Source organism: Phaethon aethereus, assembly GCF_964289735.1.
Source record: "Phaethon aethereus genome assembly, chromosome: 18".
In the NCBI taxonomy this organism is placed as follows: Eukaryota; Metazoa; Chordata; class Aves; order Phaethontiformes; family Phaethontidae; genus Phaethon; species Phaethon aethereus.
In genome coordinates, this window is record NC_138594.1 from 7,051,017 (window position 1) to 7,066,118 (window position 15,102).

Sequence of the window (15,102 nt, forward strand, 5' to 3'; positions counted from 1 at the left end):
CCCTCCTCTGAGGAAGGGAAGAAGACAGATAAGAGTGTTTAAAGGGCTTTTTAGGCTGCTAACTTGCATACATGCACTTCTTAATGTCTTAGCTGTGAGCACAGACGGACAATGAGGCTACGAGATACTGACAGAGGAGAGAGATCTGTACACATCACAGTGTTATTGAGGCCCAGCCAAGGCGTACGATCTAATCACACCAATACCATCTCACCACATGATAAACTGGGAAGATGGAGGGAAGAAGAGGAGCTGGGTTCTTCAGCGTGATGGCAAGCCAGCTGCATTTCAACAGCCTGTAACTGACACAACGTGAACTCAAAGACATTTGGCACAGCCTGTTGTTACCAGGATTAAACTAGCACAGATGATTAACCAGTCTTTCTTGAGAATGAGGCAAAGCCTCCACCGGAGGAGGTACGTTGGCGAAGCATGATGGGAGAGGACAGGCAAGAGTACGTACAGAAGGACTGAAGACAGGCAGAGAGTGCAGCAGTGTCACCCAGTGTCTTTGATGCACGTCTTGTTTGATAAACCAGTTGTTGGACTGTGGGTAACGTTCTGCCACTGCAAGGCTCTGTCAGCAACAAGTGGTAAGATGGGAAGCCTGCCTAACTCTATCTCAAAACTTTAAGGAGACCACAGGTAGCTGAAGTCCTCCAGAAAAGAGCCCAATTCCTCAGCCCAGGTGAGGAATTTTCTGATACCTTATTGAGAAACACCTGTTCTGAGCTTGTCAATGTCTATGAATTCCAGCATCTCTGAAGCTTTGTGTTTAATGCCAGTTTGGGACTTGACTCCAAAAGATCCAAGTGCCTGGACACTTGGGCTACGAAGAACAAAGCCAGGATGAAAGGGGAAAAACATGCAAAAAAACTCCTAAGAAATTCCATTTACTGGACTAGGAGGGACATGCCCTCGGTTAAGGATGGCACAGATTAACAGAGGGGAACCAGTGACTGCAGTTTGGCTAAGATTAGAATTCAACAGAGGCACAAACGAACATTTTGCACAGCCATCCAAGGCATTCCAAAGGAAAAAAAAAGAGAAAGTCACAGAAGTTGACACATCACTTTGGACAAGAAACATTACACCAGTTTGGCAACTTTTCACCAATCCCTCCGTGCCCCAACTCTGTGATGCCCCTCTGTAATTCGAGGTGATCTCTTAAAGGTGGGGACATGAGGGGGCTGCAGATAGATCACTGCATATAAATAGGGGATCTCCTCTGCAAAGGATCTCATGGGCTAAAACAAACCTACCTGCTTGCTACAGTACAAAAGAAATTCTGCCTGAAGTCCTCCCTGGGTGAGAAGGACAGAGACAGAGAGCCCATGCTGCTGGAGACAAACAAGGCAAAGCTGAACTTGGCAGCAGGTCCCCAACCTTGTGGTTTTGCACCAGGCTAAGGTATGGCCGTGGCAGGGTATTGGAGGGGAAGATGTCATCACTCTTCAGTAGAGAAGTGTAAAGGAGAGAACTATCACTCTTGCTATTCTGGGTGAACGCAGGTCTCTTTGTTTATGCATGCAAAGTAATGGGCTTTGGAAAATGCCAGGAGCCCGTATGTAATAGTGTTAAGGGCAGCGAGACCCGTGTTAGATGTACACACAACTCCCCTCCCCTCATTATTGAAACTCAGCTCTTAGGAATTGAACAAGGAACAAATACAAAGCAAGAATGGAAAAGTCTGTATTGGTTTTTTAGGAGTGGTTGTTTTGTTCCTCCTTTCAAAGCCCTGTTCTGATCTGGGGGGGCTGGCTAATCAGGAGGGGGAGCATCACAAGGTCCCTGCACTTTTCTGGTGGCAGACCTGGGTGAAAGAAATGGCACAGCTCAAATACAGATCTTCCCACCTGCACCAGCCTGTGGAAGGTGAGACTGCTTACAAGGACCTGTGGACCTGAGCAACCTCAGCAAGGTTCTGACTGGGAATCTGGCCCAGCCGTTGTTGGAAAAATTCAATACAGCGCTGGCCAAGAAAATAAAATTAATACTTGTGGAAAGGACTATCCAAATGGAAGAGTCCTTTCCTTCCTTGGTCTCCAGGGTAAGAAGGGAGCCTTTGGTTATGACCAGAATTATTCACCATTGGCAGGACAGGCTCAGCTTTTGCTTTGCATTAGCTTGGTTACTGTACAAGGGCAAGGTTGCACTGCGGAGAGATGCTCTGCCCAGCTAGGCTGCCCTTTTGACATCTTTAACAGAGTGGACACTTGAATTACATCCGGGATCCTCGCTCTTGAAGAATCTGAAAAAGAGAGTTTCTATAAATATCTTGGACAAGTTTAGATGCAGAAGTTCATGTTCAGAGTCTTCGTTTTCTGCAGAGGAAGGAAAGATGGACTAATGGCTTTTATGTTACCATAACAAATGACAGGCTGGCTAAAACTGACTGAGCACTTTCTCTAGAAATCCTGCTTAGCTTCCTGCCAGGAGTTAAGAATGTTGCCTTTTGTTGCTATCCTGGGGGGAAAAAAGTGGATTGAAAGAGGGTAAAAAAAAAAAAAAAAAAAGCTTGTGTCTCCCTACAACATCTTTCAACCATGAAATGTGAGCAATCTCAAAGATCCTTGCTATCCTGTCCTCCTTTTTCAAGTCTCTTTCCTCCTATTTTTGGTCTTTGTTTGAAGCGTACAAAGAGCCTTAGCTCTTGTCCTACAGTAAAACATGAAATCTTCCAAGAGGGAAAGATCATGCCTACAGGAGAAAATAGGAAAGCTGGTACACAGAATTGCTACTGCAAATTATCAGTCAGCTAGCGTATGAGGGGTGTTTTTGTTGCATAGGGGAATTCCAGGCGATACATCTGAGCAGATGCCTTACCTTTGCCTTCTCACTGGGCTCCTTGACAATGCCGTTGGTGGAATTGTTAAGCTCCCGGGACACAACGCAGAGGAATTCTGCCTGGTCTTCATTTCCGTAGTTATAGGAAGATCCAATGCTGATCAGCTGTGCAACAAGAGACAGCCAGGGTAACTATCAATAAGTCTTGACTTCTGCTTTATCTCTACAACTGCTTTGTGAGGTACGACTGTCCAGTGAGACCCGTTCTGGATGGAGAGTGTCTCACCGCAGCCTCCTGTGTCACAGGCTTTCCTCTGTGTGTGTAACGCAGGGACAGAGCCAAGTTCCAGAGCCTCTAGTGGCACCTGGAGTCCCAGGAAGAAATTCCAGCCTGAAACTCTAATGCTGAACACAACAGAACATATTTTCCAATTACTGAGGGCAGAAAAAGGAAAAACATGTCAGATTTTTCAATATAATATCCAGCTAATTCAGGTACAAGGCAGGCAATGCAGGTCTCCTGGTCCAGAATACGGTGAACTCTGCTCTCAACTTGCCTTTTGACTTGGATGTGTAAAAAATGGAAAGGCAATTCTTTACCACAAACAGAGGTTAGATTAACTAGGGGACATGTGGCAAACTGGCACCATTCTTTACGTAGATGCTGTCAAGATGGAGTTGGATGTCTGTATAATTGGGATTATATTCTATTACTGTTGGGATGAGGGGTCTGGACTCAATCCACGAAATTCCATCTGTCTCATTTATCATTATTACATTACAAGGACATCCTGGAGTGCAGAGCTAATCTGTCACTTACAACTCAGTTCTGCTTTCTAGATAATAAATCTAAGTGATCTGAAGAAGCAACGTGAATCTTATCAACTGTGTATATCTAGGAAACCTTAATATGCAATGTGCACCCTAACTTCCATATCCTAATGGATTTTAGGAGAGCTCCATATTTATATGAGACAGATGCAGTCAACAGCCTGCCTAGACAGATGACTATCTATACGGTTACAGTCCAGCTGCAGGAAGACTTGTGGGACTGTTGTACTGACTGACCTCTAGTACTGTTTTAAATAGGTTTTGATGTTTGAGCTTAGGGCAAAAGATAGACACAGGATAAAAGAAAGATAATCTTTCCCTTTTGCCTCCCTGCTCCCTTTCTTGACTGTTTAAGTTCTTGGATATTTCAATACCAAACACCACTATTTACTCAGCAAACACAAAGTAAATTTTGATGAAGATAGCAGTTTTCCACACTACTGAACTGTAGGTGGACAGGAGAATGGATTTCTGTTTAAAATAGCAAATTTCTCTTCCATCCGTAATTTAAGCAGGACCAAATGGTACAAGGTAGAGAACCTGAAAGGCCACAGGCTCTTCTGAGAACCCAAGCCTGACAGACAATAAGGCTGCAACAGCTTTTACCACTTCTGGCTTTCCTGCAAGTTTCTGAACCAGTTTTTTTGATGTTATGAAGTGACTGGATCCAGACAGCCCACAGGGAATGTCTGCTCTGCTCAATCACTGGCATCCAGGCTAAGATTTAGCAATAGGCTCCCTTTGTCCTCAATATGTGTATCTGTCACCATCTTTCCTAACATGTCTCAGCATGCCAAGTGGTGCGATTTGGGGGAGGGTGGAAGCCATGCTGCGTTGCACATCCGGGGAAAGACCTTGGCGATAAGCCGCAGCTGCAATGTTCCTCCCAGTACATATCCCGTGCTGCACCACTGCCGTGGTCCTGCTCTGTGACCCAGTCTGGACCATCTCACAGGTGGAGAGAGGCTGTACTGCTGTGTGAGGTCTAGCCCTGATCAAAGCATCCTATCTGTCTGTCCTGTTCAGGCTTGCTGCGCTTGGGGGTGTTTGAGCTGAATGCAAATCCCAGGGGAGGGCAAGAACAGCTCCTGATGGTGGGAGTGTGCTGGAGTGGGATGTGCAGGAAATTTTCCTGGTGCTTGCAGTGTACAGGAAGGAGGAGGCTGGCAGGGATCTTGGTGGTTTGCGCAAAGGTTCTAGATGGCAGAGGGAGGGAGGGGACAGGAAGGGAATACGCTAGCATTTGCTTGTAACCAGCATCTTGTCCCTATCATTACATACTTGAAAAGCAAGACTAGGAAAGATGTAAGTGTGCAGATTCCTGTGTAGGGCACTGCCTATACCCTTTTGGTTTTGGGGATGTGTACGTGCATGTGTGAAAGGCAATGTCTGTTAAGTAAATTTTTGGACAGCAAAACCTGGGTGTTGGAGAACTGCATTTCCATAAAGCAGCTAGCGGCTCTTGGTCACAAGATTTCACTATCGGCTCACAGGGCCAAGAGTTTTTGGCTGCCTCTCCATTATGCAACAGGAGTTTTCAGGCATTACAGAACAGATACATATGAACAAGTGATGCAAAGTGCTGTTGCTAATCCTATGCCTCACTTCCTGTCAGCACGTTTCCCACAACATCCACTTGTACTGAAGCTGGACTAGTTGGGAAGACAGCAGAGCCTATTCTGCAGTTTCTTAATATAGCATTAATGTGCAGGCCAGCTGGTTTCCAGTTCTCTGTCCTCCTAAATAAGAGGACTGTATTTGATTCCAGAAACCAAATCTGGAATTAATGCCATATGCAACTTCAGTGATACCTAGCCCCAAAACTGGCTGCATTACAACAGCATCTGCACAAAGTGTATTTCTTGCGTCACTCAGCACCTCTTCAGCAAATGCAGGAGTCATGGCTTTGAGCTTCCAGAAAAGTCGTGCTGAGTTTTTTTCATGACTCTATTAATTTTCCTGGATAAAACTGTTGTAGTGGGGCCAGGTATATGTGACGAAATACAGGAGAATGGATGAATTGCTCTAGGATTTGACAAGGATACAAGAAGTCCTGAGAGAAAATGAAATCTCTCTCGGCAATTTGAGTTATTTTGCCTTTCCCTGTCAGTTATTCTACGTAAATGGACTGCTGCTCAGTTCAGATTACTTATTCAGAAGAGCAGAGCAGTGTGAAGTGCAATTCAATAGCAAACTCTGTTTATTCCATATGCAGCTTTCAAAGGAATTTTGCTGTTCTTTGGTAATGGTACCTGTTCAAATTTCCACCCGTCGGACATAGTGGACACCATCTGTGTGAGCTCCTCCTCTTGACACTGCAGGACTCTGTACACATGCTTCACAGGTCCCTAAAGCATAGAGAATAAAAATAAGCGTGAGTTTAGTAATTATTATGCTAGTATCAAGCTAGGAAATTACTCAGCTTCTCACGGGGTCTCCTGCTCTGTTGCTTGTTATTTGAGGAAGTCTGAGCCTCACAGACTTTTTGAGGTTTCATCCTTCTGACCATCCAATTGATTCTAATAGGTACATAGCGTTGGCACACCTCTCTTAAAAGCATTCTAGCCATCTAAGGGCCAGTGAAAATGAAACTTCTTTGGCTTCCAAAGCCATTTACTGCTTTTTGAAAACATTTCTCTTCTGCAATTCAGTCTACTGGGTGTGTTAATATCAGCTGAGCAGCAACGGGAAAAATTGCCACAGAGACAGATATAAAGGGAAGAAAACGCTTTAGAGAAGGAAGAGTTTGAACTATTATCTACCTACCAAACCAGGATGTTTTGCTTTATAACTACCCATCTCTGCTCCTGACCCCTCTTGTTTAACGTTCATTGCCTTTCCTTACATCGCTAACAAGATGACTCTGTGGTCTGTGCTTATAAAACCATAATGGATACTCTTTCCTAGCTGTGCCCTGAATATACTTAAAAGCACCTTTTCCTCCTGTTAAAGATGACTATTAAACCAAAGAACTGCTACTAGAAGTGTCTACAGCCTCACATGTTGTTCTACTATGCTACAGAAAATGACTGACTTCATAGCGCAAATGTTCCTGTTGCATTACTTGAGAGGTTCTGTTCTCGTTATCCCGTATCCGCTCCTTCACCAGCCGCACAAGAGATGCAATATTGTAAAACTCTGCTTCTTCCAGTACCCCTAAGAAAGGAACCAAAAGCAGAGAGAAATTCTGTCACTTTGCACAGGGTAGAATGAAGACAATTCTGCTACAAAGATGCAACACCTGCTCCTGACTCCAAATGTAGCCCAGATGTTGGACTAAATGATCTTAAAGGTCTTTCCCAACCTAAATGAGTCTATGATTCTATGCTGAATAGACTGTGCCACCAATCTAATACTCCCGGGCTGGAAGAAAATGACCAACTAGCTGTCACCTCCTTTTGTGACTTAGAGGCTCTTTAAGAAAGATTATTCCCCTTTCCCCGGGATTATCAGAAATCTTGTGGTACAATCACTACTTTGTTTGCACAGGCCCATTAGGGGAAAGTCACCAAAGCTGCCTGCTTGTAGAGAACTGCTGTCTGTGGAGGGAGAGGTGCTGAAAGATCTTTTGCTTTGTGCCTTTGAGCTAAGCAGAAGAGTGATGGGTTATAAGCTGCAGGCCTTTGCTTTCAGGAAGAATCTAATGATTTAATCCCTGTTAATGAGCATCCTTCTCAGAAACTAACAGCACTACTGGGAAATGTGACTTGCTCACACCCGTACATATCCCCACGTCAGAAATCCTATGCACTCAGGCAAGTTTCTGATGAGGACTCTTGGATAGTGCTATCAAACAGCATTTGCAGTTCTCACCCTGTATTTTTCTCTTACCTTCTTCTGCAAGCTCCTTGTTGATGATGAGCTTCCCATGTCGGAGGTAGTTCAGTATTGGACCAAAATACGTGGGGTCTCTATCGATCAAATACGCCCCCGTCTCATCCTGTTGAGTGTGGACAGGAATGAGGTGGGCATGGTTAAGTGGTACCAAGAAAAAAGTAATTGCAGTTGAAAACAATAAATTGAACAGTTTCTCTCTGAGAACGTGGGTTAATTTGCCTGTGAAAAGTGTACTAATTACTCCATATTTAAAACAACATTTTTTTTTTTCCCCATATCTGAACTCAGCTACAAATGTTGCAGCTCAGTAACACTGGCAGATATTTCAAGTTAAGCACTTCTATGAACAGAGTTTATATACCTGGAGAGAAAAGCATAGCTTGATGGTTTTTCTTCACTGCAATAGTAAGAATCAAAAGCTGGCAGTTGTGTTCTGTCTAAATATGTTTTCCAGACTAGTTTAACTAGGAGACTCCAGAGGAAAATTGGATCTCCAGTTCTTTTTTTCTCCTCCTTTCTACTACTGAAAATACACATTGCAACACACCAGCTGTGTCTCTAGCAATACAAAAACTATCATCATCAAATAACCAACAATTCACAAACAAAAGCATCTCTTGAGCCAGCTATGAAGCACTGACGAAGCCTGTGCAGAAGTCTTTTATATTGCTACTTTAAAGCAATGTTTACCCTGGTACTCAATCTGCTCTAAAGCAAGAAAAAAACATGGAAAAAACCACTCTGAAATGTCATGTCCTTTACTCACTGATGCTGGTGACTGCTATTTTGATCAGAACCAGGATTTACCTTTTGATTAAACTCTGAACGGAGTGACAAGAGACCTGACTAATTCTCAGTCTGACCTACCCACAAAGTAGGTACAAAACTTTGTGCAGTGAATCCTATAGAAAAGCTGCAATTACAAGAATAAGGTTTGCAAAATCCTTATGATAAACTGCAATGACTTTAAAACTATACAGCCAGGTAAGAAACATGCACTGTGATCTTTTATGAGAGCAAACTGAAATATGTTAAAAAGAAAAACAACCATGCTCAGGATAAGAAATCATTAAAATTCCTGTTTCTCAGAATGTTTCCTTCTAGTTCCCTGTCTGCTACAAGTAATCGCTGTGGGAAGGTGCTGGTTTGCTCCTTGAGAGGTGTCATGTCCCTGCAGGAGGCGGCAGGCACCGGTGCCTGCAGCACCTGGGTGTTACAGCCACAGGTGATAGACGACACGGGCACAAGGGGGGAGCCTAAACCCCGTTCTTGGGATGTGACAAATCTGTGTCCGTTTAACGGGATGCGAGGGACAAGGAGACAGCGTGTGCCAGAGCAATGTGTGTCCCCGGGGACCGTGGGAGTAGGCCTGCTGCAGAGATCGGCCCATCCACGCTGCAGCATCAGGGGCTGCTGAGGCCGGAAAGCAGCGTCGGGGGTGCTGGCCCTGGGGACACCGGCAGCCGGGGCTGTCACCCAGCCCGTACAGCAAGTTCGGGCGCTGACCCCCGGTGACACCGGCCGCCGTGGGGGATAAGGCAGCTGAGGCAGGGGCGGTCACCGGCCAGGCCCGGGGCCTCGCCGTCCCGGGGTGGGGTGGGGGCTGGCCCCCGCCGCAGCCTCACCTTGTCGGAGCCGAGCTCGGGCCCGTCCTGGCAGCAGAGGCGGCACAGGAAGGACTTGGGCTCCCGGCACAGCGTCTGCCGGGTGCTCACGAAGTACGTGCCGCCCACGTTCAGGCGCACCCACTTGGAGGCAGCGGGCGGCCGGGCCGCGCCGGGTGAGGACGGCGCCCCACCGGAGCCCGCCGCCGTTCCGGCCGCGCGGGGACTGGGCGGCCCCGGCGCCCCCCCGGGGCTCGGGCTGGGCGTGCGGCCCCGCGGTGGCCCCTCTGCTGCCGCCGCCAGCTCGGCCATGGTGGTGCCGCTCAGCGCCCCCCCGCCGCCATCACCGCCCGCGGCACCGCCCCGCTCCAGCGCCGCTTCCGGCGCGCAAAGCACTTCCGGGGCACCAGCGGCGGTCACCGGGAAGGAGGAGAATGACACTTTCCGGTGGGGCCTCGCTCTGATTGGGCACGGGGGTGGGACTTCTGGCACTGCTCGCTTTTGCGCCAGGGGACGGCGGTGGCGGTCAGTGAAGGTGAGCGCGGGGCAGCGCTATGGTGGGGCTGGGAGGGGGTTCTGGGGCGGGCGGGGAGGCCCGACGGCCAGGGAGGACGGTCCGGGACCACCGCCACCACCGCCGTGCTGCCTGGCCGGCTCGGTGCTGGCGTTCCCGGGCTGGAGCCGTCCTTCCCAGCCCCGCGGTTGCCGGGCCCTGCCTGCTTCCCCCCAGCATAACGCCTCTCTCCTTGGAGCAGCCTGGAAGCATGGCGGGCCGCAGAGCTGCCATCAAGGCCATTGACTGGGCAGCCTTTGCCGAGAGAGTGCCGCCCAACCAGAGGGCCATGTTCAACGCCCTGAAGACCCGCAGTGACGCGCTGTCGGCCCGGTGAGTGCCTGCACAGCTCCTGTGTGTGGGGCAGTTCAACCCATTCGGCATCGGCTTGAGCTGGTGCTGGTAACTGTGGTCTTGCAGCACAGGTTCTGAGAGGCATTAAAGCGTGTCACCTTCAAGATAGCTGGTGGCCTTTTTTGGCAAATCATCTTTAGTTAATCCTGCCTGGAGTAAAACAATAGCAGCAACATAGAAAAGCAGTTTGCTTTGGCGTGTTCAAAACATTTTGCAAGCTTTGTTATTCTGTTAAATGCTGTACATACAATACAAATTTATGAGTCTTCTCAAATGCTTCAGCTTCTGCTGCTTGATAGAAATGTTGTTGGCTGTTACAGTTAATGTTGCTGATTGCCTCTAGCTTAGTATTGTGAAAACTGCCTAATCCTTTCTTACAGGAATGAACCCAGAGATGCCCTGTAGTAGTTTGAAGTGGAGCAGGGCTGCAGGCTGAACACTTCTTGTCTGTATAGCGAAGTCTGTTTCAAGAGCAGAGGGATCTGCAGAAATGGTTCGTCTCTGCTTGTTAATGATGGACCTGAAGACTTTTAAACTAAACTTAGTGGGCTCTGTTGACACTCTGGAAAGTAACTGTGGCAGAGAGCACAGGGTTGCTTCTAGCACTGGCCATGACTGCTCTTCTCCATCTCTTTAGGATGGCTGCTCTGCCAGAGAAGCCCCCAGCCATTGACTGGGCTCACTACAAGGCTACTGTTGCTAAAGCTGGCATGGTGGATGAGTTTCAGAAGAAGGTAAGTGTCTTTGTCAGCTGGGTATTGCTTTTTGGAGGTTTAAATAGAGAATGGGGAAAACACCAGAACTGGCAGAGGAGGTTGGTTTTGGCTAGCAGGTGCCCCAGCTTCACATCCTGCAGGTCGGCATTGCTAACCTTGAGGAGGTCACTTCAGTGCCATCTTTCAGAGGAAACCTGTGGCACTGTACCATGAGAAAGCTGTTGAAAGAAAACTTGATAAATTATTTTGGCTGCGGGGGTGAATTCAGGCAGTGCCTCTCCTGAAGCAAAGGTTTGAAGTATTTCTCTAACTCACTGAATGAAAGAAGGTCGCAAGTGTGGCTCTGCACACTGTGAAATGTGCAAAAAGCTAGCTGATGCCCGGCAGAGGTTGCCATCCTTTTTATAAGCAGGAATTGAAAAGCATGAGCAAGGCTTTTGCTGAAGGGCATGTGGTGTCACTGGCACTATGAAAATTGGCCTCCCAAGGCTGGGAGGACCCAGTGACCTCAGATGGATCTGGGAATTTTGTCTTGGGGGAAATAAGCCTGCGATATGATAAGTCTTTGGTATTAGACTGTCTTGCTTCCTCACAATGCTGTGCTTTGCTGTTCACAGTGCTGTGATGGATGTGTGTAGTTATTTACGTGTCCTGATGGTAGTATACGCTGGAATAGATTGCTTTAAGCTCACAGGTGAGCAGTGCTGCTTGTGAAGGACACTGTCAAGCTGCAGTGATCAGTTTTAGAAAGCTCGTTAACTTACACTGTTGTAAGCATATCCTAGGAAGAAAGGAGGTAATGTTCCCCTGCTGCTGGGGAAAATGACGTTGGTGTGAACAATTATTTCAATCAAACCGTATAAAAGGTTTTTCTCTTTCGATTAACAGTTCAGTGCACTAAAGGTTCCTGAGCCAGTGGATACACAAAGTGCCAAAATTGATGCCCAAGAGCAAGAAGCTGTAAGTGTTTAAACTGTTCTCTCATGCTGGGATTGTCTCTGACTTCTGTGAGGATGGGAAAGGATGTTCTGTATGTATATCTGCACAGGCAGGGCAGCCTGAGCTGGAGCATGGCTCTGGTTTTCACACACATCTCTGGCTTTTGGCTAAGCAAGAGGATCTCTGCATGCGGAAGTGTTTGGCTACCTGGGATTTGATCAAGATTCTGTCCACTTACCTCGTGTAATGATGATGAATATTAATGTCAGCTTAAAGCATGGGGTTGCAGGTTAGCTCTAGGTCACTGTCTGTATCATAACCATATTAACCACATCCTCTGCTTTCCTGCAGGCAAAGAGTAGTGCTGAATATGTGCAGGCTTCCAAAGCTCGTATTGCCCAGTACGAGCAACAAGTAAGTCTTTTGCTAGTGAATGTTCTCTTTAACCCAGCCTGGCACGCACCTTGTTGATGCCTTTGTGTGTGCTTTGCTCTTTCTTGCTGACAAGTGACTTGTGTTTGTCTTTGCTCCCCCTTCAAGCTTCAGAAGCTCAGAAGCATGATTCCCTTTGACCAGATGACATTTGAAGATTTGAATGAAGCCTTCCCTGAAACCAAACTGGACAAGGAGAAATACCCGTACTGGCCCCACAAAGCGATTGCTGATCTGTAAACTTGACCGGAAGCAGTTTGTCTAATTACTGTCTGACTCTGTGGTCTTTTAAATAAAGTACTTTCCTTCCTGTCTGTGGCTTAGATCTTAGACATGAGGTTGCAAGGTTTTGAGAAACATGGAACGGTACACTAACTTGCAAATAGCCCCGTTTTCCTGTATTTTGTCTTTTCTACCTGTGAGTTTGGTTTTGTAGGAAGGACCAAGATCCCAGCTAGACCTGTTGATAAAGCTGAGTCCTCCTGTAATGCAAATAACTGTTCACCTCTGTAACCACGTGGTGCAGGGAATGTAGTTCTGCCATTGCAAGCAAATAGTTGCTGAGAAGTTGAACACATAAAGCCTTTCGACATGCTGGAGTGTATTTAGTAGTGACCTGTGATGCAGTGGGAGATAGGTCTCAGTAGTTCTACAGGCAGAGGTTGCTTTTTTTTTTTTTTTTTAAAAACATCCCAAGTATCACCCCTGTAATCGTGGTGATTCTACTGTTCTCTCTGTCCTGGTTTTCTGAATGATACAGATCTCACAGAAACAATAGTACAAACACTTCAGACTTGCATTGTTTGTTTAATTATCTGAGGTGGAATTCTTAAACACCTTTCCCCAAAATGGAAACGTCTCCATAAGAGAAGGGCATTAACTCCCTTTTCTGATGGTCATGTTTGTGGTAAGAATTACAGATGGATAGAATGAATGTATTCCCAGATCTCACAATTGTTTTGTTCAAGTACCTTGCTAGCACACAGAATGCTTTAAGAACATACATAGTTCTACTGAACTGGGGTACAAAGCACTAAGCATGCAGATCTCATACCTGTGGGTTTGTGGAATTTTTTTTTAATTTAGGCAACTGAAATAACTGCAGCTCTATGAATCAAGCAGAAAAAAAAAAATCAAGCAGGAGGGGTTAGAAGCAATACAATGGAGAAAGACTGAATGAGCACTGTGCAGAGCTGGGTCTTTAGCGGCTCCATTTTATAGAAATAATAGCAAAAAAAACCAGGGACAGGAAGAAGTGACTGTAGAGAAGCACCTTCTCCAGAACGGGCAAAAATAGGTCCCGCTTCTGCGGCTGCCAGTGGGGCTTGGCTGGCTGCCCCGTTTCCTGGGCCTTCTTGGGAAGGTTCAGCGGTTGGGCGCCTGCCTTGGTGAGGTGTTTCGTGGTCTGGTTGGTCACGGCTCTCCTCGCCAGCCCGGTGTGCGCGTCTGCGAAGAGCCAATAGCATGTGTCAGTACAGGGGGGCTGGTGAGCGACTGCCGTGACAGATGCTGTCGGGTCGCTCTGCGGACACCCACCCTTGCTCAAAGGAACCTGCAGTAAAGTGCAGGTAACCGACCTATTTGTTTAAGAGGTTTTGGGTTGCTTTACCTTGCTGGAAGCTTCCAAGAACCTTGTCTAAGCGTAGGGATTTGTGCTGCTGGTGCAACAGGAAGAAGGTGTCTAATGCAGCCATGATCATGAGCAGGAAGGTGCCCAGGAAGAATACCACTGCAGAACAATACGAAAACAAAGCAAGCCCTTGCTATGTGGCATCGTTCTCTTGAACGTAATCCTGTCTGCTTTCCGTTGCCTGGTAGGGAAGGGAGGAAATTTCTGACTCCGGCAAGCTGATAAAGCTTAGCTGTTCATGACTTCAGTGTTCATGAACCTGTCCATAAATGCCCGAAGACCTCCCTTAGAGTTGTCACCTGTGTAAAAATCGGTTACTTTTTATACAATAAAGATGGGTACCTATTATGGGTGGTTTGTTGGAGGAAGTTGGGAGCATGTTGTTGAGAATCACAGCTAACATGGAGCTGCCAAGGATGATGGCAACCTGGAAATTGATTTTCTCCTCGAGAGAGCTGGGTCCAAACAGCACAGCCATATCCAGCAGATACAGGGCGCATGTTGGGAGGATCAGGTTCAAAATATACAGAGTGGGTCGTCTCTCCATGGAAATCTGTTGAAGAAAATGGGCAAGATTTAGGTGAGCAGGAGATAACTTACTGTGTTGGGCAAATGTTTGTTCCCTAATGTAGAAAATTATCTCGTTTCATATTTTTTTTTTGGTGGCAAATCAGTGCAATATAATATGAAAGTACTGCCATACCACGTAAGTGACCACAGAAAATTCTCCGTCATCCAGCTTTTCTATGTATTCAATGATGCTCAGGTTGGTGAACTTCCATTCTCCATCAGTTAGGAAGTAACTCTGGCTGTCTTTCATCATCTCAGCTGGTGTCCGTCTCGTCTTCATGACAAGGTCTGTTACTGCTTGGGCAGGAGGCAGAAGAGGAGAGAAGTTGCAGAATTTAAGTATTCATTAGAGGTCAGTTATTTCCTCTCCCTTTCCTTTCCGACCAAGGCTGCGTGCAGATGGGGAAAGGCAACGTTTCTCACGCTGCTGAGGTTTCTTAGCCCATCAGGGAGAAATTAAAAAGGACTCTGGTGAAGAGACCTGACTGGACCTCCAGGAATGTGGATCAGAGGGGAAATGTCTGGTGAATTAGGACAGTTGTCCTTTGCAGATGGGAACTGGATGGTTTTGTGTCACCTCTGCTTATGTTTCAACCCTTCCTCTTGGGATGAAGTCTGACTGCAGTTTGGATCCCCGAAACTGTCCTTAATTTCCTCTTGTTTCCATAGCTTTTAGGTATGTTTCAAGATCAGTCCTGCAAAATCCTATGTGAACAAGTGGCTTTGTTGGAGGAAGCCTGCTAGTCTCTTGGTTTGTAAAGACCAGTCCTGGCCAGGGGACTTGCCACAGAACATCCAGATGCTTCCAGAGATGTTACTGGGAAACATGCCAAAACAGAATGACAGTGT

General features: G+C 46.7%; 2 protein-coding genes across 2 annotated transcripts; one reads left to right on the forward strand and one right to left on the reverse strand.

Annotated features, from left to right (window-relative positions):
- Positions 1-1,933: 1,933 nt before the first annotated feature.
- KCTD2 (potassium channel tetramerization domain containing 2) lies at positions 1,934-9,371 on the reverse strand (the record flags this gene model as incomplete). The annotated part of the gene is made up of 6 exons (XM_082008055.1): positions 1,934-2,251; positions 2,827-2,952; positions 5,871-5,966; positions 6,683-6,774; positions 7,450-7,558; positions 9,081-9,371. 6 exons carry the CDS (start codon positions 9,369-9,371, stop codon positions 2,222-2,224), a joined length of 744 nt encoding a protein of 247 aa, XP_081864181.1. The 3' UTR covers positions 1,934-2,221.
- Positions 9,372-9,823: 452 nt separating this feature from the next.
- Positions 9,824-12,300, forward strand: ATP5PD (ATP synthase peripheral stalk subunit d; the record flags this gene model as incomplete). Its single annotated transcript, XM_082008076.1, has 5 exons — positions 9,824-9,945; positions 10,604-10,700; positions 11,571-11,642; positions 11,973-12,035; positions 12,162-12,300. 5 exons carry the CDS (start codon positions 9,824-9,826, stop codon positions 12,291-12,293), a joined length of 486 nt encoding a protein of 161 aa, XP_081864202.1. The 3' UTR covers positions 12,294-12,300.
- Between the last annotated feature and the right edge of the window lie 2,802 nt (positions 12,301-15,102).